The sequence below is a fragment of the Diabrotica undecimpunctata genome, chromosome 9, assembly GCF_040954645.1.
Source record: "Diabrotica undecimpunctata isolate CICGRU chromosome 9, icDiaUnde3, whole genome shotgun sequence".
Classification (NCBI taxonomy): Eukaryota; Metazoa; Arthropoda; class Insecta; order Coleoptera; family Chrysomelidae; genus Diabrotica; species Diabrotica undecimpunctata.
In genome coordinates, this window is record NC_092811.1 from 127,055,813 (window position 1) to 127,077,395 (window position 21,583).

Here is a 21,583-nt window from a genome sequence, read left to right on the forward strand (position 1 = left end):
AAATAAAGGTTACCATATTCTTTCTGAAGTAGTCAGTGTTCTAGCTGGAAATATTTCGGAAACAATTAATTTAGAACCAAATGTTTTGGTTAGTTTGAAAAATGCTCCCGTTACATCAGTTGATGTTGAACGAAGTTTTTCCATATATAAATATATGTACTCAGACAGAAGCCACAAGTTTTTGTTAGAAAATTTTGAACACCACTTGGTCATTTATTGTTACCATAATTCTATATAAGTTTATTCATACTTAAAAATGATGTAGTTACTTAAAATAAATGTAAATCTTAATGAATAGTAGGAAATATTTAGTTATGTACACTTTTTTTTTAAATAAAATTGTTACTATTTTACGATTTTTTTATTTATTTGTATGCATATTTTGTCTAGTAATAACTATCACTATTCACTTGACTTGTCAAAAACAAAACTATTTTTGTATATTGACTAAATAAATTATATTCTCTTCTATTCTATATACTTGTAGAAAATCGTCTTTTATATGACAATATGATATTCTCCTAAAATTACGAACTTGCACACTTCTTTACATACCTTTTTGGTTGTTAGTACTAAAGAAATTGATATTAAAATAAAACACAGTTTGTATATTTCACAGAAACTCCAGTAAATCTTGTTTAACGCGTATTTCATGATCAATATCACTTACAGGTAAATGAAACATAGTCCTTAAACATAACCTAAAATTTTTGTCCAATATGTACAATATAACAAATAACACAACAGCATGACAAAAACCTATCATCATAGACATTTGTAATATAATATGATTTGTAGAAGATGAAAAATGTTCGTAGAAATAATTGATGTTTAACAAAAATAGTGTGTTAAATAACCAACATATAAAATAAGAAAAAGCTAGCCTAAATTCTAGCTTACTTTTCTCATAGACCACACTTGAGTTTTTCAACTTTACGCATCTTAGTACAAATATTATAATTAAAAGAACAAAAATTCCGACGTATGTGCATGCGTAACAAATAATGGGAACTGGGAAGCTTAAACTACTGACACACAAAGATGTCGTCACCAAAATAAGACTTAACAAAAATAACCAAACTAAAACAATAAACGTTTTAAAAGCCTTTCTGCATCTTATAGCACATTTCCGCTGATTGGCAAAAGTTGTTATATACCAATCAATAACAATTATAGCTACAAAAATTTGATTCCCCGTTAAAAAGTTAAAAGCGTTTTCGTCCCAAATACAAAGGATGCTCTCGTTCATGACATTTATAATACCGAACGAGTTGTACATGTACGGCAATGACGCAGTGATGAACACATTGCACAAGCACCAGTTTACGATGTACCAGTAAGTTCTGTTGTGCAACGTGGCGTATTTGGACACTGTGAGGATAGTAAGTACGTTTGATGTCGTAGATAAGAGGCCCACTACTACTCCCAGGATGCGTGTTATTAAAGGGAACTGGGCTATGTAGATGGCGTTGGGGTCGAAGGTGTCGTTTGTTGAGTTGAGTCGTTCTAACTCCCAGTCCATGCTGCTACGTACCTTAAAAATATCTGAAATTAATACCATAAAATAATTCAAAATATTGTATTGCATTTAATAGAAGTATATATATATATATATATATATATATATATATATATATATATATATATATATATATATATATATATGAAAATTACTTAGTTTTTTACTCGACGTTTCGGCACCCATTTTGGAGCCATTATCGGAGTGATACGGTTCCGTTCGAGTTCGGGGTCTCAATCTGCCTACTCCCCTCACTCGCGACGTACCAGTATCGCGTTCTGTATAAATAATAGAAGAACTGTCTCTGGGCACTGAGGTCTCAATCTGCCTACTCCTCAGTGTCGAGTACATAAAAAGCTTGTTTGTCATTAGCACTTTGCTTTAATCGGCACTTTAAATGAAAAATTTAACTCACTTTTAGTCTAAAAATTGTCAGCACATGATTATAAGATAGAACATAAAAAAGGCTTATAACTTTTTGAAGAAGATATGTTATCCAGATTACCTCTAAATGATTCTTCTGAAGTTGATGGTGGAATTAATGCCTTATTCGGATCTACTCTGTATGAGTACAAGAAACAAATTCGTTACAGATTTCTGCTTAGTTAAGGAGACATGTCGTGGAATGCAAATTTTAGATTCCCCATGTCTCTATTAACATCTTTATCAACGTCTGGCTATGCCTTCCAATTTTTAGAAGGCTCCAGATTAAAGCAGAAATCTGAATTTGTTTCGAAACTATCTTACCTAATGCCTTTAACTTAACAGATGAATTACCAATTAATTATAAGGGCATTGCCAAGGTGTCCAGTAAAGATCCAGTACTAAGGAAAGTAATAGATTATGTCAAAACAGGTTGGCCAAATAAAGTTGGCAGTGAATTTAAAACATATAATGGTAAATGTAATGAACTTTTTATTAAAGAAAATTGTCTAACGAAAGGTATAAAAGTTGTTGTCTTAGAGGCTTTACGCTTTTAACCGAAGAAATTGAGATTCGTCGAGGTGTGCATCAGGGTTGTGTGCTTTCTCGACTATTATTCAATATATATAGCGAAACAATATGTCAGGAAGCGCTCCTAGAGCAAAACATTGGTATAAACATTAACGGAGAGTTAATTAACAATCTACGATACGCTGATGACACGCTAATAGTAACAGATAACCTAGCAAATTTACAGTTTTTGATTGAAAACATAAACACCTATACCAAAAAGTATGGTCTAAAACTGAACATCAAAAAGACTAAATTCATGATTTTAACAAAGAAGCTATACACCAATGTGAATTTAACCATAAATAATCAGCCAGTTGAAAGAGTTACGTCCTACAAATATTTAGGGGTTTGCTTCACTGATACTAATGACCAGACAAGAGCAATCAAGAGGCGAATAGAGATAGCGAGATAATCGTTTGTCAAAATGAAAAAGTTCCTATGCAGCCGGGACATAAATATAAACTTAAGAACGAGAATGTTAAGGTGCTATGTTTTTTCCATTCTGCTGTACGGCATGGAAGCCTGGACACTGAAAAAGATAAACATCAAAAAATTGAGGCATTCGAGATGTGGTGTTACAGGATAATGTGGAAAATACCATGGACAGAAAGAGTAACAAATCAAGATGTTCTGCTGAAGATGGGGAAGGAATGCGAAGTCATAAAAACCATACAAACGAAAAAAGTGGAATATCTGGGCCACATAGTGAGAGGAGAAAAGTACTCTCTGCTTAGACTCATAATCCAAGGAAAAATCTCGGGAAAGAGAAATGTGAGACGTAGGAGGATTTCCTGGTTGCGAAATTTAAGGGAGTGAGATGGGTGCAGTTCAATACAGTTGTTCAGAGCTGCAGCCAACAAAGTAAAGATTGCTGTAATGGTAGCCAACCTCCGATAGGAGACGTTACTGCAAGAAGAAGGCTTTACGCAAAAGTATTTTGGTGCTTCTTCATGAAGATAACATAGGTATAGTGCGTACAAAAATGCTTGCTAGATTTATTATCTGGTGGCCAAACTTGCAACCAGAAATTGAGAAGGCATGTTGAGATTGTCAAAGAGGCAATGGAGAAGTATGTTTCCAACCAATCAACTTTGTCAGTAGAACAACAACTTTTAAATGTGTTATTTAGCTATAGGAGTATGCCAACAATCTCAGGTATTAGCCCAAACAAAATAATTTTGAAAGTCAAGCCGAAAACAAGGTTTGGTTTGTTAAAACCAAAGAAAAACAGTCAAACAAAATTGTCAAATGTGCAGGTACCCTTGTCTTCGGCTGGTGATAAAGTGTTAGTAGGAGGTTTAAGTCCATTGTGTAGTGAAAAGTGGAAAGTTGGAGAAATTTTGGAACACATAAGCGCTGTGACGTATTTAGTTAAGATGGAAAATAAAAAATTATATACATGTTAATAGTTTAAGAAAATATGTTGAGAACAATGAAAATGTTATAGATAGAAAATTATATTCACATATAACTGATGATGCTACTAATAATAAAAGTGTATTACCTGAGAAGGTTGATTGGTCCACACCGTACATCAATAAATAATAATGTACCACAAACTAAACTTACAGACGTAGGTGACCAAAATGAAAATATCAGTCCTACTGTGCAAAACCTATCAGAGGTATTTATACGACGTAGTAGTCGTATAACGCACCTCAAAGGTTGGATTTGTAAACATAGGTTTAGATTTTTATGCGAATATAAATTCTTTTATGAAAGGAGAAAATGCCATGTATTTTGGTACACATGCTAGTGTCACATCTTCCTTAGGTTGATAATATGCCAAAAAGGGTTGTTGTGACATGGCGGCCAGTAGACTTAGAAGTTTATTTGTTAATATTAGTGTACGGTTTCAATTTAATGTTAATTAAATGGTGTTCTCGTCAACTACTTCTTTTATTAATACACAACAAAGATGAAAATAAACAAGGCACGTATACACTAACACAAGTTTTTGTTACACAAGTCGCATTTAGTAATTTTTTAAAGGACGCCCCATTTACAATTCTGCGGGGGGCTCCGATGGAGTTTTTTACGCTACTGACAATAGAAAAACAATCAAAAGATAATATTCTACTACAAATGACTAATACTATTTGATAATCCTTAAAAAACATTAAATAACCGAAAAATTTCTTATCTACACTCAGGTGCAAAAAAATCGATCCATGGGTATTATTTGCTGAAAAAAGAAAACGTTTGAAGATATTAGTTTTAAATCAGGTATATATGTAAAAGTGTATGTTAGATTAAAATAATTTTTACAGATTATCCAAAAAAAATCATTTATTAATAGAGACATAGGTACGCCAAAACTCAAAAATACAAGAATATTCAAAACTTTCTGAAATTAAGAAAAACATTGATAATAAATCAATATCTAGTGTTTCCCCCTCGGGTCCTTATAACAGCCTGTACACGTCTAGGCATTGAGATAATTAACCTCTGGATATCAAATTGATCCAATTGGTTCCATATTTCTTGAAGAGCCGCTGTAAGTTCAGCCAAGTTGTTTGGACGGGTTACTCGTGCTCGAAGACGTCTTCCCATCATATCCCATAGATGTTCTATGGGATTGAGATCGGGACTGCAAGCTGGCCAGTTCATACGGACAATTCCCACCTCTATATATTGGTTGACGATTCTAGCAAGGTGAGGACGCGCGTTGTCGTCCATAAAAATAAAATTAGGTCCAATGAAAGGAGCAAAAGGTACCACATGCTGATCTAAAATACTTGTTATGTATCTTGCAGCAGTCATAGAACCTCTATCTACAATAACTAAATCAGTATGGTCTTCTAAACTGATACCAGCCCAAACCATAACGGAGCCCCCTTGATAACTTATTCTTTCCGCAATATTACATTGAAAATATCACTCTTCGTGTCTTCTTCAAACCCTTTCTCGGCCGTCTGGTGACCTTAGACAAAATCTGGACTCATCTGAGAACAATACATTGCTCCAATCTGCATCACTCCAGTTTTCATGTTCTCTTGCAAAAGCAAGGCGAGCTCTGCGATGTTCTATGGATAGTACTGGAGATAGGGCTGGCCTTCTGGATAATAAATTACCTTCTACAAGTCATCGACGAACTGTCCATCTGCTTACATCCACATTTCTCACTTCGCTCAAACGATTTGCCAGTTCAACTGAAGTTAGATGCCGATTTCTCAAACACGATCAGACCAGAAATCGATCATCTCTTTCGGATGTTACCCTTCTACGACCTGATCCTGGTCTTCTTGTGAAGTTACCGGTGTCGCTAAAACGCCGAACTGTTCTTTGAACCGAAGATCGACTAACACCCAACATTTCAGCTGCTTAATATTGGCTACGACCATCTTGAACTAAAGTCACTGCCCTTGCAGCATCTGTCGGAGTTAGAGACATTTAGAAAGGATAATTAAATGAAAATATAACACGTTTTAAAAATAAAATCACTACACTAGTATGGTTGTTGAATTAAAAACAACATTCAATACATATCTACTGGCTTCAGACTCTTTTTGACAAAAACCTGAAATACCAATTTGTTTTAAGAAATATGAAAAGTAATATTAAAAATATTATTTTATTTCTCGTATACGAAGTACACCTAAATTTACATACGTAATTTAATGTCTCTAAAATTATACAACTTCAAATAAATAAGAAATAAGGAATGGATCGATTTTTTTGCACCTGAGTGTAGATCATATTTTTCTAGAAAACCAGTTATCCTTTCTTACAAACTAATAGTAAACGGTAAAAATAAAACGAAGGGGAGTTGGTAGAAAATACCGTCATAACTGATTAAAATTCGCGACTACAGAGGTTAGCCGCAATGTCGACCAATTCTTTGGACTTGCGCGGAACTGGAAAAAATTTGTTAGAACAAAACCAACGAACAATAATTAGGTCACCTCGCTGTTAGATACTGAGTATTAAGTTCCAAAAGATAGGTAAAACAGGCAAAAATCACGTAAACAAAATCATATCTAACTTCACTTATATACAATAGTTGACAGTCCAATAAGAAACTCATTACCTAAAAATTTCCTTATAATCCAATCAACGAATTTTACCTTGAAGTTTGGTTTCCAACAGTTGTTAATCTAGTAATCACTTCCTTGTTCTTAATATGTTTATGTAACTTCCACCTTTACGCACATATTGTTCTTATTCCTTAGAAAATTGTGACACTTCGGTGTAATGAACTAAAACGGGCCATGACATAAACTTCCAGAACTCTTTAACACAAGTGAATTACGTCCAACTTAAGAAAAGTAACTTGGCGTAATTGCTAGCAAGAGGATGTTATTAAAGTCAATTAGGGCTTTATTATTTAATCAGGTTGAATGGAAAAACAACACGAGATGTATATGTAATGTATACACAACAGTGAAAGCGTTTTTTTTTGTACCAGTGCGATAGTTATTTTCGGCTATATTCTGAAGCAGATAATTTTATATCAACTTAAAGCAAAAAATTTAACAAAATTATGTTATGTTGTTGTTATTTACTGAGTTTTATTTACTGCATAGTTTATTATTCTCCTTGGTCCGCTTCTTTTTTTTTATGTTTATTGAAATTTTCCCCTAATAGTCTGGGATTATGAGGATCAGGTACAAACATATCTGGACTGCCGTTTTGTTGAGGTGTTAAAAGTTGAAAACGTTCTTCAATGTATGGTTTAGCTAATTCCATACCCAACTTCTTCTTCTTCTTCTTCCTACTTTATAAATAGGCTTAACTAGCGGACCAACTCGACATCGAGTTTTGATGTAAGTTTTGCTGATATTTAAGAGGGGCGGAGTCTAACGATCCATCGTTTCCGTCGCCTGGTGTAAATGTTCCAAAAATCCTAAAAATAAACTGTATCGACGCCAATTTTTTTAAATTGAAAATCAATACAGTAGTTTTTTAGGATTTTCAGGAAGATTTACATTAGGAAACGGAAACAATATGATTGTTAGACTCCGCCCCTCTTAAATAAAAAACGGAAGTAAAACCGGAAGTAACTTTTTTTTTGCATATTTTAGATTGTAAAATGCCACAAGAAAAAGAAGTCGGTTTGAGAACTCTAACTAACTAACTAACTAAATTTATATTTAAATATTATTTAAATTTAAAAAACACAGAAAACAGTATGATGCTAGTCCGCGCTAGTCTACACTACCGCCGACTGTTCCACTTTTTTGAGAATACGCCACAATTTTACTTAATAATAAGTTTATTTTTTATTTATTTATTTAAAATAAACCTAATTTAAAGTAAAATTGTGGGTTATTCCCAACAAAATTAATAATATATTTCTAACTAATAAATTAAAAACAAAGTAATGCTTACCTCATTATTTAATTCTTCAAGTATTAAACTCAAAACGTAGTCTAAATCTCTAAATATCAATCACAACACCTCACACACGCTGCACTTGTTGGAAACAGAATACTTTCTAACTAAACATAAAAAAAAAATACCAACTCATCAGATAGTGTAAAACAAACCCCATAAATTAAAATCGGAGACAGGAGGATCCCGAATTTTGAGTGGTCATTATCGTTATTCCTTAAGTGGAAACACTTGTTGGTACATTCCAGCATTCGAGAATTGACGCGTTGTTGCATTGTGTATAATATTGAATTCCTATATTTTACTATAGGAAAAATTCATTTTATGGCCGCCATTTTTAAACCAGTTCGAATTTTTTAAATTTTAAACCTTAGGGGGAATCTACTCAACAATCTGTTTAATTATTCTAAAAAATTATTCTCCTATCTATCACCGTTTAAGAGGAGTATTGCGCACAAGAAAAGGGCTTAGCCTTTTAGTATATAAGATGCCTGTTTTACTTCGGTTTTTACCCTCAATTGACGTTGTCTGACCATCTTTTCCTCGGTCGTCCCAATGATCTTCTTCCATTTGGCGATTTGTCTCTTGCTATTCGTACTATTCTATTTTCTGTCATTCTTTCGATGTGTTGATTCCATTCCACTTTTCTTCCTTTGGTCCACGCGTTTTTTTCCTCTATAACACACCTCGCTCATAATTCCTCACTTCTTACTCTGTCTCTTAGAGTTTGGTTTGTTATTTTTAGTAAAACTTTCATTTCTGTTGTTTCCAGTAGTCTTTGTGTTTTCGCCGTATCTGCTCGTGTTTCCGCTGTGTACGTCATTATCGGTCTTATTGTTGATTTATATATCCTGGTTTTCGTTTCCGTTGTGAGGTATTTGCTTCTCCGGATTATGTTGTTGAGACATCCTGCTGCTCTATTTGCCATGTTTACTTGTTTTTGTACTTCTTCTTCTACTTTTCCGTAGCTTGACAGTTTTATTCCCAAGTATTCAGTTTCCATCATTTGTTCTATTATTTTGTTATTTACGACTAGTTTACATCGTCTCGGTTCCGCTGATATCACTATCGTTTTAGTTTTCTCTATAGGGTTTAGGGATAGGCATTTCTTTGCAAAAAAAACTTTTATCCTTTGTAACATTTTTTTTATAATTAGAATATTAATTAATTTTTAATTCTTTTCAAATTTATAACCGGATGGTCGTGTTGACCATTAGGAAATTTTATTGGAATTTACCGACTATCTCAACAGACGGAAGGTCCGACTTATTATCCTCGTGAATCCTCGGTTAATTCTTTGCGATTTTAGGCCATTTCTTTTTGATAAATTTGGTAAATAGCGTCGAAGCCACGTTACCGTAATTTTCTGAGAGAACTTAATCCGAAAGGATCTATCTTTCATCATGTTCCTAGCTAGAAGAGTACCGTTATTTTCGATATCGTTAGAATCTCTCCTTAAAAATCCATCCATACTGGCCTGTCATTTTTAAGTACGGGATATCACACATTTTTTTTTTTTTTTTGGGGAAGCTTGTGAAATTTTAAAAGGAACATTACTTCTGGCGGGACAGTCTTTGCGTAAGGATGTTCTCCATATCTTACCGTCTCTGTTCTCTGTGTATTTTCTTTCTAAGTGTGTATACACCCCTATATTTGAGTTCTTTTAATCTAATATCATATTAGATTAAATATTGGTATAAAGAACCTTTTAATTTAAATAACTTCAGTGCTTGATACAAGTATGGTATATAATTTTAGTGCAGTGTAGCAGTCATCAAGATTTACTGTAAGTAATCATAGTATCTTCAATTATCGGGGCGAATATTATGGTATGGTTATGGTATCATGTTATCTTCAATTATCTGGGTGAATCTACGTTCATCCATGTCTTCACCTGTAGTTAAGAATAACTATTGATTTTTGCATTCAATTTAAAGAACATTCAATATTTTCTTACGAACTTTCCACCAACTACTAAGAAATTCTAATAAATAATAATTACGAACATTTAGTTCTCCGTTAATCATTAAACACAGTTCAAATAGATAATTAACTTAACCAGTGTGGGTTGGTTAAATTTTTATTTCTGTAATCTTGTCGTATTCTTTAAATTTAACTTTAATTAACTTTGTGTTATTTGTTATTCATTTTATATTTACTATACCCAGTATCTCGAGATATGCCCATTAAACAGCAAAGAGAGACTTTATTTAATCAACTTATAGATTAGATTAGATTATGTGAGGTCGTTAAGGCCATGCGGCCTCACCGCACTTCGACCTATAGAGATCTTTTGTGCATACCTTAATCTAGTTAAACTCTAGAATGTCAATACTTCTGATGAAGTTGATTAGCTTCCTAGGTGACTTGTTTCCTATGTCAGAGGACGCCAGACTGACCTCTCCTAGGAATTTTAGTCTTTTGCAGAACAGTGCTACGCAGTTGCATAGTATATGTTCTGCCGTTTCTTTTTCATTGTGACAGAAACGACAGTTCTCACTATCTGATTTGCCCATCTTCATGAGATGATATCTCAGAGGGCAGTGACCAGTGAGAAGACCAGTGACCATTTTGATATCTTTTTTACTCATTTCGAGAAGGCGGTTTGTTGCAGTAGGCGACACTTTTATGAGCCTTTTTGCTTGCCTTTGTCCTGGTGTGTTAGACCAATATGATCTTAGTTGATCGAGTTCCCAGGTACGGTGTTCCTCTCTGATGTGGCTTTTCGATAGTCCACAGAAGGGTTCCGGACCCTGGAATGGGGTATTAGCTCCTTCTTTTGCGAGGCTGTCAGCTTCCTCATTTCCTGCAATTCCCTTGTGACCTGGCACCCACATCACAGTTACATTGTTGCGTTCCGCCAGCTTCTTGAGAGATTGTTTACAGTCCCAAACCAACTTCGACTCACATGTAAATGACTTTAGAGCCTTTAAGGCGGCTTGACTGTCTGATAAAATAAGGACTCTTGCCCTACGGGTGTCTCGGTTGAGACATTCTTGGGCACTTATGTCTATAGCATGTATTTCTGCCTGGAAGATAGTTGGGGCGTTTCCAAGAGATTTAGATAGCCTGAAATTGGGCCCAGTAACTCCCACTCCTGCCCTTTCATCTATCTTAGATCCATCCGTATACCATACGAGTGAACCTTCTTCCACTTTTGGTTCAATTTCTTCACCCATTTGGTGGTTTTTTATGACCACTTCAAAGGGTGTTTTAAAGTCGAATTTGACTGGCATAACATCTGTCGGCATGTCCTTAAAATCCAATGGAATTTCTTCTAAGATTTTCAGGTGGCCAACTAGATCTCCAGGTTTCATTATTTGTGTCTGTCGCAGTTTTAAGGCGGTAGTTACTGCCTCCCTCCTTATGCAGAACTGCAAGGGAGGAAGGTTCAGCATCGCCTCTAGAGCTGCAGTGGGACATGTTGACATTGCCCCTGTGATTCCCAGACAAGCTAGCCGCTGCACTTTTTGAAGCTTGGCGTTAGCTGTTGTTTGTTGTGTTTTTGGCCACCATACGAATGATGCGTATGTGACCATGGGCCTAATTATTGTTTTATATGACCAGAGAGTCATTTTCGGTTGTAGGCCTCAAGTTTTTCCAAACGCCTTGCGGCAGGTCCAACTTGCCACCAAAGCTCTGGATAAAATTTTTTCAATATGACTATTCCAGGTGAGTTTTTGATCTAGGGTTACCCCCAGATATTTTACTTCCTTGGAATAGTCTAATGTGATGCCATTCATAGTTGGAGCCTGTAAATTGTATTTACGTCTCCTTGTGAAAGGTAGTCGTTTTACTGGGGTTGACATTTAAGCCCTCTTTCGAGGACCAACTTTTAATTTCGTTAAAAGCAGTTTGCATGAGACTAGATATAGTCTGGTCATGCTTGCGTCTAATTGTAACAACTAGGTCATCTGCGTAACCTTGGGTTATAAAACCAGAATCATATAACTTAGTGAGAAGGTCATCCACAACCAAAGACCACAGCAGAGGCGATAATACTCCCCCTTGAGGGCACTCCTTTACCGCTGTCACAGTCACAGATTCTCCTCCAATACTAGCAGTGATGATTCTCGTTTTTAGCATTGACTGAATCCATTGTATTAGTGAGACTTCAATGCTCCTCTTCAATGCTAATCAACCTTGGTTGAATATTTTTATATCAGCATCAGACTCTCTTCGCTGATAATTTAATTTGTGTATGATTCCATTATATTGTATTTGTAAAGGAATTTATCAATCATAATACTGTTTATTTTTTATATGTATACCACCATTTAATAATTGATGGTGCATTTTTATTACTTGAGTGTACATTCAGCCGCCTACATCATTATGTTGTTGAATATATTGTTTTTGTTTTATGTATGAATTTTATTTGTCGACTTCTAACAAGTTTCCTGATAACATAATAACTCTGAATATTTGCTTAATATATGTATTAAATTATTATTATACCTTCGACCAGAAGAAAGATCAGGCTGATTAAGTTTCGTAGGTAAGTAGGTGGACGGAGTCCACCTAATATATGTATTATTTGTTTATATAGTGTGTTGACTAAATTTATTTAATAATTAACCGTTGGTATCGTTCCTTGGATTTGGTCTTAGAACCAAAATATTTTTCCTTATCTTTTTTCTTTTCTAAGGTTTCTTAATTTTCTCCTTAAACTCCAAAAAAAATTAAGTGGCGCCCTGTTTCTATCTTATCTTATCTTTGGTAATTTTACCCATCTGTCTTTTTGTTTATTTTGGTACCTTTTCTAATACGTCTTATCCTGTCATATCTTTACTTATTTCGCCCGTTGGACTCATTCCCGCTTGCAAAAGCTAGTTTCGAACCCACGACTCGCTCTCCACCAACCATCTGGCTGCCGTCCGCAGTGTCTCCATTGGTGACCTTTCTAGCACTATCCAAAAAAGGTTTCAGAGGTGACACCTTCCTCTTCAAAATGACATTTGGTAGAAGCCTTTAGAATATGCAGCATATTTGGGCGACGATAATACGACAGTACGATCAACAGTTATCGAAATTTTACCGTCAAGTATTAATTACAAATTTTATTTAAAAAATTGATTTCGCATGCGTTAATACATTTAAAATCGCCAGTCTTTTTTCTGAAAGAACGGTTCATTCTAAACAAAAAATGGTAATAACATTTGTTCAAAATTATCTCAGCTATAATTTTTTATTTGGAACTTTTTTTTCTACGGCATATAAATTCTTGGTAAATCGTTTTCCCCACTCTACGAGGGAGCATTTTAGAGGGAAGCCGGAAAGTAAAAGTGATAAACTTTTAGCAAAACACAGCTGATTCGTCCGAGTTTTAGAGGTTCCTTAGAGATTTTGCGTAAATGTCAATATTGCATTGTAAACGACAATTACATACGCTTTCTGTATTCTTTTTATTCTATAATTATTTATCAAACTTTACAAATATTTACACAATAAACGTTTCTCCTTTTATATATTACATGCACCCTATTGTTATAACTATCATCTGATTTATTGAACATACGTGCTCCCAGACTATATTGGGGTCTTGATTTATAGTAAAACTATGCAAAAGTCCCAACAACGATAAATAGAACTATAATTAGGGCAACGTTAAATCATTTTATGTTAATAGTTAATAAATAGCAAACTTTATCGCACAAAGTTTGATCATTATTATAAAAATTAAGTTGTATGATAAACTAGGGCGGATCTGTTTTGAGGTGGATGTGAGAGGTGGATTCGAATTTTAGCAGAAATAGTTAGGTTATAACTTTAGTAATAATAATTGATTTATTCTCCCTCCTTAATAGGTCGGAAACATTAAAAAAATTAAAAATTAAAAAAAAAACAATTCATTTTGGAACCAAGGTGTACTGAAATAAAATCGTGACAATTATATTTTCTATAAGATACGTGTTGTTAAAAATTGTTATTAATTAAAGTTGCTGCAAAATAGCAATAAATAAAAAAAGGAGGGAGAAACAAGCCTTTTCTTATTCAATGTTTCTCAACCACTTAGGGCACTAAAGACCTTTATAATTCGTCTATAAAATCTTTATAAAATAGTTAAACAGCGACATATAAGCCAGATGCATAGTGCTGAGAACAGAAAGCTAATTGAGGAGCTAAAAGCCGATATTATAATGGGGCAACCTATCGATGCACCAGCTACGAGATATAGCTTTAACAATAAGTTCACAATTAAGATACCAAGCAGAGAAGACTGGAATAAAGGTGTACCCATACAAGCTGCTGCTACCTGGTACACGGATGGCTTAAAAACATCGGAGGGTGTGGGAGCCGGCAGAGTATGTGACAGTTTTTTAGGTGGAAATAACGACAATACATCACTGTACCCATAGAAGCTGCTGCTACCTGGTACACGGATGGCTCAAAAACATCGGAGGGTGTGGAAGCCAGGATAGTAGAAACAAATCAAGGGATACATTTCCCGGTAAGCCTATTTAAGGATGTGACTGTTTTCCAGGCGGAAATAACGGCAATCCATCATTGTGTGGAAGAAATAGAAAGACAGGAAGCTCAGTTGCCATCTTGCAGCGCTTAAGGCACTCAATTCTGTAGAGATCAATTCTAAGCTAGTATGGGATTGAGTGTGTGCCCTAAATAAACTAAGAGACCGTAACAAAGTTACGGTAGCCTGGGTACCGCGACACGAGGGTCATAAGAGCAATGAAAAAGCAGATAAAATGGCCAAAGAAGGCTCATCAATGCCATTCATTGAGCCGGAACCCTTCTGCGGCGTTGCAAAGTCAGTAACAAGAATGGCTACAATGAAGTGGGTAGCTCATAAATCTCTGGAATGGTGGAGGAATTCTCCAGGACAAAGAGAGGCGAGACATTGCATTACAAAACATACGCCAAAATTTACGGCAGACCTAATAAGCAAAGACAGGAAAACAGTCAAAGCCATAGTAGGTCTTCTAACAGGGCACCTGCGCAGATTCTGTTAACTCGAAGAAAAAACAGCAGAGTACATTTTACGTCAGTGTGACAGTCTGGCAAATGTGCGGTTCTTTGCATTAGGACAAAAAAATCCAACGGCAAATAGCTACATGTAAGTTACACTCTCAAATCTATTATACTTTATAAAAAGGATCAGACTAGAGAATGTTTTCTAGGATTAGAGGACCACAATTGATCTGAAAAAGTAGCAGTGAAATAGGCCATAAGGCCACCTCTCTAAATATATCTATCTATCTAGTTAAACAGTCCTTAAAATTTCTTTCAAATAAATTTAACAGATCTCGCACAATAATTTTGCAATCAAATTTTTTTTAATTGAATTTTTTTAAAATCTTGCACAACAAAAACTAGACAATTTTTAACTTAAAAACCTACTAAACCTATATAACGTACTTTATGAAATTGAAATCGGAGTAATTTAACAGTCTCAGAGACAAATTTAACCCTGCTGTCCCGTTCGATTCAACTACACAAATGTACTGTTCGGTTCAATATGACCCAACTATGGCTTACGCTCCTTAATCGAAATAAAATAAGCTAATAGTGCTAAACAAAACTTTACTAACAAAAAATTATGGTTAATTAAACAAAAATGATGTTGTTATTGTAAATTAAACCTTATTAACAAAAACAAAAGGTATTTTTTTCTTTCATTAACCAGAAAAGCCTAATAACAAATATCTACAAAATTTAATTCAGTTTACAACTGGGACAGTAATAAAAAGAATGGGTTTTACAAATATGTTTATGACATATACAACATAAAATATTAGTCTTATTATCGTTTTTAGAACAAAATTTACAGCGTGATCGTTTAGCAGGTGGAGTTGGATTGTTCATAGACGGTTCACACGAACTAAAATTTCCATCTTCTCTACTCACTTCTGCTCGTGTCCTTTTTACCAGTTCTTGTGAGTCTTTGGTTCTTCGTAAATTTTTCCTGGAAAGGATAAGTGGTTTCACCAGTGTTTTTGCCAATTCCTCAAGAAAAATTCGCCGTTTTGTAAGTTTATTGGTGTTCCATTGGGGATTTATTGATGTCCATAAAACGAACGCGTTGTAGGCAGAAATGTCCAGCATATTATAAAAAACAATCATGGGCCAGCGATTTGTCTTTCTCTTATATGTATATGTACCAACAAGCTGATCTAGAGTATCCACTGCTCCCTTACTGGAACTATAATCTAAAATAATTTGGGGCTTTTTGTCATTTCTGTCACTAATAGCCTTTTCATGATGCAAAGTACTCATACGAACAACATTTTTATTCTTTTTAGGAATATAGTTAACAACAGTGGTATCTTGCCTGAAGTAAAAATACGAACTATGAACTTCTTTATTCGCAATTTGTGCTGGAAGCTCTGGTTTATTTTTTCTTATGGTCCTCAGCATTGTATTTTTTCTTTTTAGAAGAAGTTGGCCTAAATTGTACGATGTAAAAAAGTTATCGCAAGTAATATTGTGGCCTTTTAAATCATTAGTCAAGTCGCACACCACACGCATTCCCTGATTTCGTTCTGGCGCGGCACCTGCTTCTTTTCCTGTATAGATCTGCAATTTTGAAGCATAAGAACTTTTGGGGTCACATAAAGCCCAAATTTTTATGCCATATTTCGCTGGCTTGCTTGGAATGTACTATTTGAAGGGACAGCGACCTCTAAAGGCTACTAATTGCTCGTCGATGGTAACATTTTCATCAGGGTTAAAAAATTTTGGTAGATTTTCCACCCATTTTCCCCAAATTTCACGTATTGCAGCAAGTTTATCTAATCGTCTCCTATCCTGTCTAGTAGTCTTGTTATCAAAACGTATCACTTGCGAAATTTTTGTAAACACTTCAAGGGACATTGTTGCTCGAAATATACTACGACTAGTTTCTTCATTCCACAAACTTTTAGTTGATTTACCATGGGACTTAAAAACTCCAGCTAACAATAAAAGCCCAATGTATGCTTGAAAACCCATTTTATCCAAGTCTTTCCAGTTGGTTCCAAAAACACGCTGGCCTTCCATGTTTGTCATATTAATAATTTGGTTTGCAACTATGTCAGAAAAGAGCACGCCAAATGAATTTTTGATATCGAAAATTCGTGCACATGCGTACCTTGTAACTCCTGGAGTATTATTTATAACATTGGCCGTAGAAAAATGACCACGTTGATAAGGATATGTGGTAAGTAGAATGGAATAACAGAATCATCACTACTTTCTTCTTCACTCTCACTACTTGTATGGTTTTCTGTTTCTGATATGTATTCATCACTGTCTGACATGTTCGCGAGCTCGGGCAGCTCATTTTCGGTTAGCGTTCTTCGATGCGACATTATCAACATGCAAAAATAGACTGAAGTGTATATGAATGGCATGAATGCGCTTGACATATCATCAGTGTCCTACCACTTGTCTATCACCCCCACTTCCTTCTACATGACGTGCCCTTCTACCTGACATCGTCCAGCTAAACTTCAAATTTTTTACAAGTTCTAGCTTGCAGAAACTTGTTTTTATTTATAAACTTACATGACTTACAAACACTGTTAGAAAATATAAAACACTGCCAACTAAACATACGTACACAGGAAATTTTTAACAGTTTAAATACGTGGGTCATATTGACCCGAACGTATCATAGGTAACAATTGAAGTTTTATCAAAAAAATCAGGAAGTTGAAGTTTTATCGCATATGCAATTGAAAGACCTCAGATTAGGTAATAAAGTCAGGGAATACCAAAACGTTACGCCGCGTAATAATTTGTAAAATAAGAAATAATTTTTTTTGGGTCAAATAGACCCGAACAGGACAGCAGGGTTAAATAAAAATGTTTATTATCACTTTTTGTGCGAAATAAACCGTTCTCTCAAAAATATCGCCTAAGGCGACACTTTGTTTTTTAAAAACAAAAGTAGGTTATCTATAGTGATTTCTGAATTTAAAATGTCTTTGGTAAAGTCCTAAGATTGTTTAGTAAATTGTATTTAATTCTGTGACGATTCAACTTTTCGCACTTTTTTACTAGCACATGTTTTACTGTAAGGAGTGAACCGCACTCATCACAAATTAGGCGTTTTTCTTTTTTAAATAAATATTCATGTGAAAACTAGGTCAACTAGGTATGCCCAAGTCGTAAACGGGAAATAATTATTTGCTTTCGTCTGGACACCTCGGTTGGTTGCCATAGTCCGATGTTATTTTTTATCTCCTGAAGCTTTGATAGTGTGGATTTCCATTTATTGTTTCAGTTTTCCAATAAGTACATTATGAAATAGCTTTTTAGATTCATACTTACAAATTGGGGTGATATGGGGATACTGTCGTCATTTATAGCTTCTTTGGCATTTTTGTCTGCTACTTCATTACCTGCTATTCCAACATGTGATGGGACCCAGAGAAACTTGATGCTTGTATCTTTAGTCTTCTTCTTTGTCAACCATTTTCCATCCACTCCTGAATGTAGGTCTCTCCCAATTGCTTCCATCTTTCTCTATCTTGCGCCAATCTAATCCACTGTTTGCCTGCCACTGTTCTTATGTCATCTACCCATCTTTTTTGAGGTCTTCCCGTGCTTCTTGTTGTCGTCCTTGGTCTTTATTCTAGAATTCTCCGTGTCCACCTGTTGTCATTATATCGGGCTACGTGACCTGCCCAGCGCCATTTCATTTTTGCAATTTCTTCCACAATATCTCTAATCTTCGTTCTACGTCTTATCTCGGTGTTTCTAATCTTGTCTCTTAGTGATATCCCAAGCATGATTCGTTCCATTGCTCTTTGCGTTGTTTCTAATTTTTTAGCAGATTTTTTGGTAAGGGCTACTGTCTCCAAGCCGTAAGTACAAACTGGTAGTATGCATGTGTTATACACCTTTTTCTTTAAGTTTACAGGAATGGAGGTGTTTTTCAAGATATATGCTAATTTGCCGAAAGCGCCCCATGCCAGTTGTGTTCTTCTTTTAATTTCAGCATCTTGATTTGGTTTTCCTAGTTTGATAACATGACCTAGATATACATAATGTTCAACATTTTCTATGGATGATTTTGTATTGTTATATTTGTCTGGTCTCGGCTCAGTATTTTTGTTTTGCTGTAGTTCATTTTTAAGCCTACCGCTCCTGAAACTGCATTTAATTGTTGTAACATATCATTTAGTTCTTGGATATTATCGGCTATTAAAACTATGTCATCTGCGAATCGCAAGTGGTTTAAGTATGATCCGTCGACGTTGATACCCTTATTGTTCCATTCTAGTTTCTTAAAAATGTCTTCTAGAGCAAGGGTAAATAGTTTGGGAGAGATGGTGTCTCCTTGTCTTACTCCCCGTTGTAGTCTTATGGGATTAGTTTTTGTGCTTTCGTCCAGCTTTATCTGCATGGTGGCATTTTTATATATTTATGTTTTTAATTATGTTAGTGTATCTTGAATCTATACGTGCATTTTCTAGAGATTCAAGCACTGCCCATAATTCGATGGAATCGAATGCTTTATGGAAATCGACGAACGCCATATGAATTGGAACATTATACTCGTTGCATTTTTCTATCAGTGTTCTTACGGTGTGCAAGTGGTCTATGGTACTAAAATGTTTTCTGAATCCAGCCTGCTCGATAGGTTGATAGAAATCGAGCTTATGTGTTAGGCGGTCGGTTATGATTTTAGTTAGTAATTTATACAGATGTGAGAGCAAGGATATTGGTCGGTAATTCTCGATGTTTGCTTTGTCTCCTTTCTTGAATAGTAAAATGACTTCGGAGTTGTACCATTCTTGAGGAATCTTTCCTTCATCAATTACTTTATTAAATAAAATATTTAATACCTGTTCTATTTTTCTTCCACCGATTTTCAACATTTCGACTGTAATTTTATCCTCTCCCGGACATTTATTCGTTTTTAGTTGATTTAGGGCGATTCTTATTTCATAGTCGGTTATGTCCGGTATTTCTTCTGAGCCGGTGTTAATTATTGTTCGTTCAGTACGTCGTTGTTGTGGTTGTGTATTTGCCGAGTATAATTTAGTGTAGAATTTTTCAATGGCCTCGCTTATTTCCTTTCTGTCTCGGACGGTGACGTTTTTCTCATTTTTTATTTCTATGATTTTTCTTGTGCTGTTTGAGTTTTTTGCTTTGAGTACCTTCATATTGCAGTTATCTTGTATTATATTTTTTATTAGATTGTTAGTATAGTTTCTATGATCGTTCCTAATTTCTTTCTTCACGTTTTTGTTTAAACTTTTGAAGCTGTCCGAAGTTCGATCTGTTCTGTTTCGTCTTTCTTTTAGTAGTTTAATTGTATTAGGTTGAAGTTTAGATGTTTTGGCTGTTTTCGTGTTTGAGCATATTTTCTTAACCGATGTTGTTACAGTTATTTTTATTTTATTGGCTAGTCCGTTTATATCCATTTGTCTCAGTGTCTCTACTGATTTTAGTCTTGTGCTTAGCTCTTTTTGGTATTCCGTTTGTTTTTGAAATAGGACATCGGTGGTTGGGTATCGTTCTCGTTTAATAAGTTTGTTTCGTTCTACTCTCGTCTGTATTTTAATATTCGCTCTAACCAATCTATGGTCACTTCCGGTATAGAATTTGTTTAGTACTGTCACGTCGGTGCATATGTTTTTGTTATTGGAGAGTATATAGTCTATTTCGTTCTTAGTTTTCTTGTCTGGGCTGATCCATGTCCATTTACGTTGTTAAGATTTTTTAAAGAAAGTGTTGAGACAAAATAAATTTTCGTTGTTTAAGTAGTTGTACAACATCTCACCCCTTTCGTTCCTGTTGTCTAGCCCAAAGCGGCCGATATATTGTGTGTCGCCCTCTTCTTTTATTCCAATTTTTGCATTAAAATCTCCTGTGATTATTACGAAGTGTGATTTTTCTTGGTTCCTTGCTGTTGTCAGATCTTCGTAAAATGATTCAGCTTCCTCGTCTGTTGAGTTTCCTGTCGGTGCATATCCATGTATTATCTGTAAGCTGTATCTGCTGTTCAAAGTGATGACAAGATATATTATGACTCTGTATCTTTAGTACGCAATTTATTTAGTTCTTTCTTTATTAGTAAAGCTAATGGATGCTGCCTGTATATTTTGCTGATTATTAGAATCTGTCACGATTATTATTTTGTTCATCTTTCTTGAATTTGCGTGTAGTATCGCTTGGTAAATTGCATAGAGTTTTCCTGTTAATATAGTTGCAGTATCTGGAATTTTATGCTGTTAATTTGTGTTTTTTTATTTTGTGCTGTTAATTATTACCACTTCGACTCCAGTTTCAGTTTTAGATTCGTCTTTATAGTATACTGTGTAATCGGAATGAGAGTTAATTACATCTCTGAAGAGTTGTATGATAACATTCATTAGGTTTGGTGCTATTTTTTTTAAATTGTAATATACTTCAATTGACTTATAGACACAAACGGACTAAGACAGTCATCATTATAATTATTTACCTAAATGCCCTATCAAAATAAAAGACTATTACATCTACTAACTAAATAATTTTTAGAGAATTATAATGATAATTTGCTGTCTTTTAAAAATTGAATTAAGGAGTTGTAAATATCTACAGAGCCAAGTGATAATAAATATAGTATATTCCAAGGAGCTGCTATTTTATATTTTAATAAATCATTTATAAGTTTGGATGAGTACACTCTGTTTTTAGAACAACCAAAAAATATATGATCTAAATCACTTTCCTCTCCACAATGCTCACATTTGTCATCATCCAAAACCTTTATTTTAAATAAGTGCTTTGGATAACATGCGT

The 21,583-nt window shown here is 34.7% G+C and overlaps 2 protein-coding genes across 6 annotated transcripts in view; one reads left to right on the forward strand and one right to left on the reverse strand.

The window, feature by feature from the left end:
- LOC140451432 (somatostatin receptor type 2-like) overlaps positions 1-21,583 on the forward strand; it is a 1,059,667-nt gene that overhangs the window by 338,708 nt on the left and 699,376 nt on the right. The window lies entirely within an intron of this gene.
- LOC140450003 (uncharacterized) lies at positions 569-6,773 on the reverse strand. 4 transcript variants are annotated; one of them, XM_072543424.1, is made up of 2 exons: positions 4,020-4,139; positions 569-1,534 (listed from the first exon to the last, which is right to left on the reverse strand). In XM_072543424.1, the coding sequence occupies exon 2, from the start codon at positions 1,520-1,522 to the stop codon at positions 614-616; it is 909 nt and encodes a 302-aa protein (XP_072399525.1). In that variant the 5' UTR covers positions 1,523-1,534; positions 4,020-4,139; the 3' UTR covers positions 569-613. The 4 variants fall into 4 exon arrangements, with proteins under 4 accessions (XP_072399525.1, XP_072399524.1, XP_072399523.1 ...); XM_072543423.1 differs by lacking the exon at positions 4,020-4,139 and adding an exon at positions 6,583-6,773 and having other exon boundaries at positions 570-1,545; XM_072543422.1 differs by lacking the exon at positions 4,020-4,139 and adding an exon at positions 6,546-6,773 and having other exon boundaries at positions 571-1,534.

Coding starts and splice junctions, on each gene's coding strand:
- LOC140450003 (XM_072543424.1), bottom strand. CDS start 1,522: ATGGACTGGGAGTTAGAACGACTCAACTCAACAAACGACACCTTCGAC.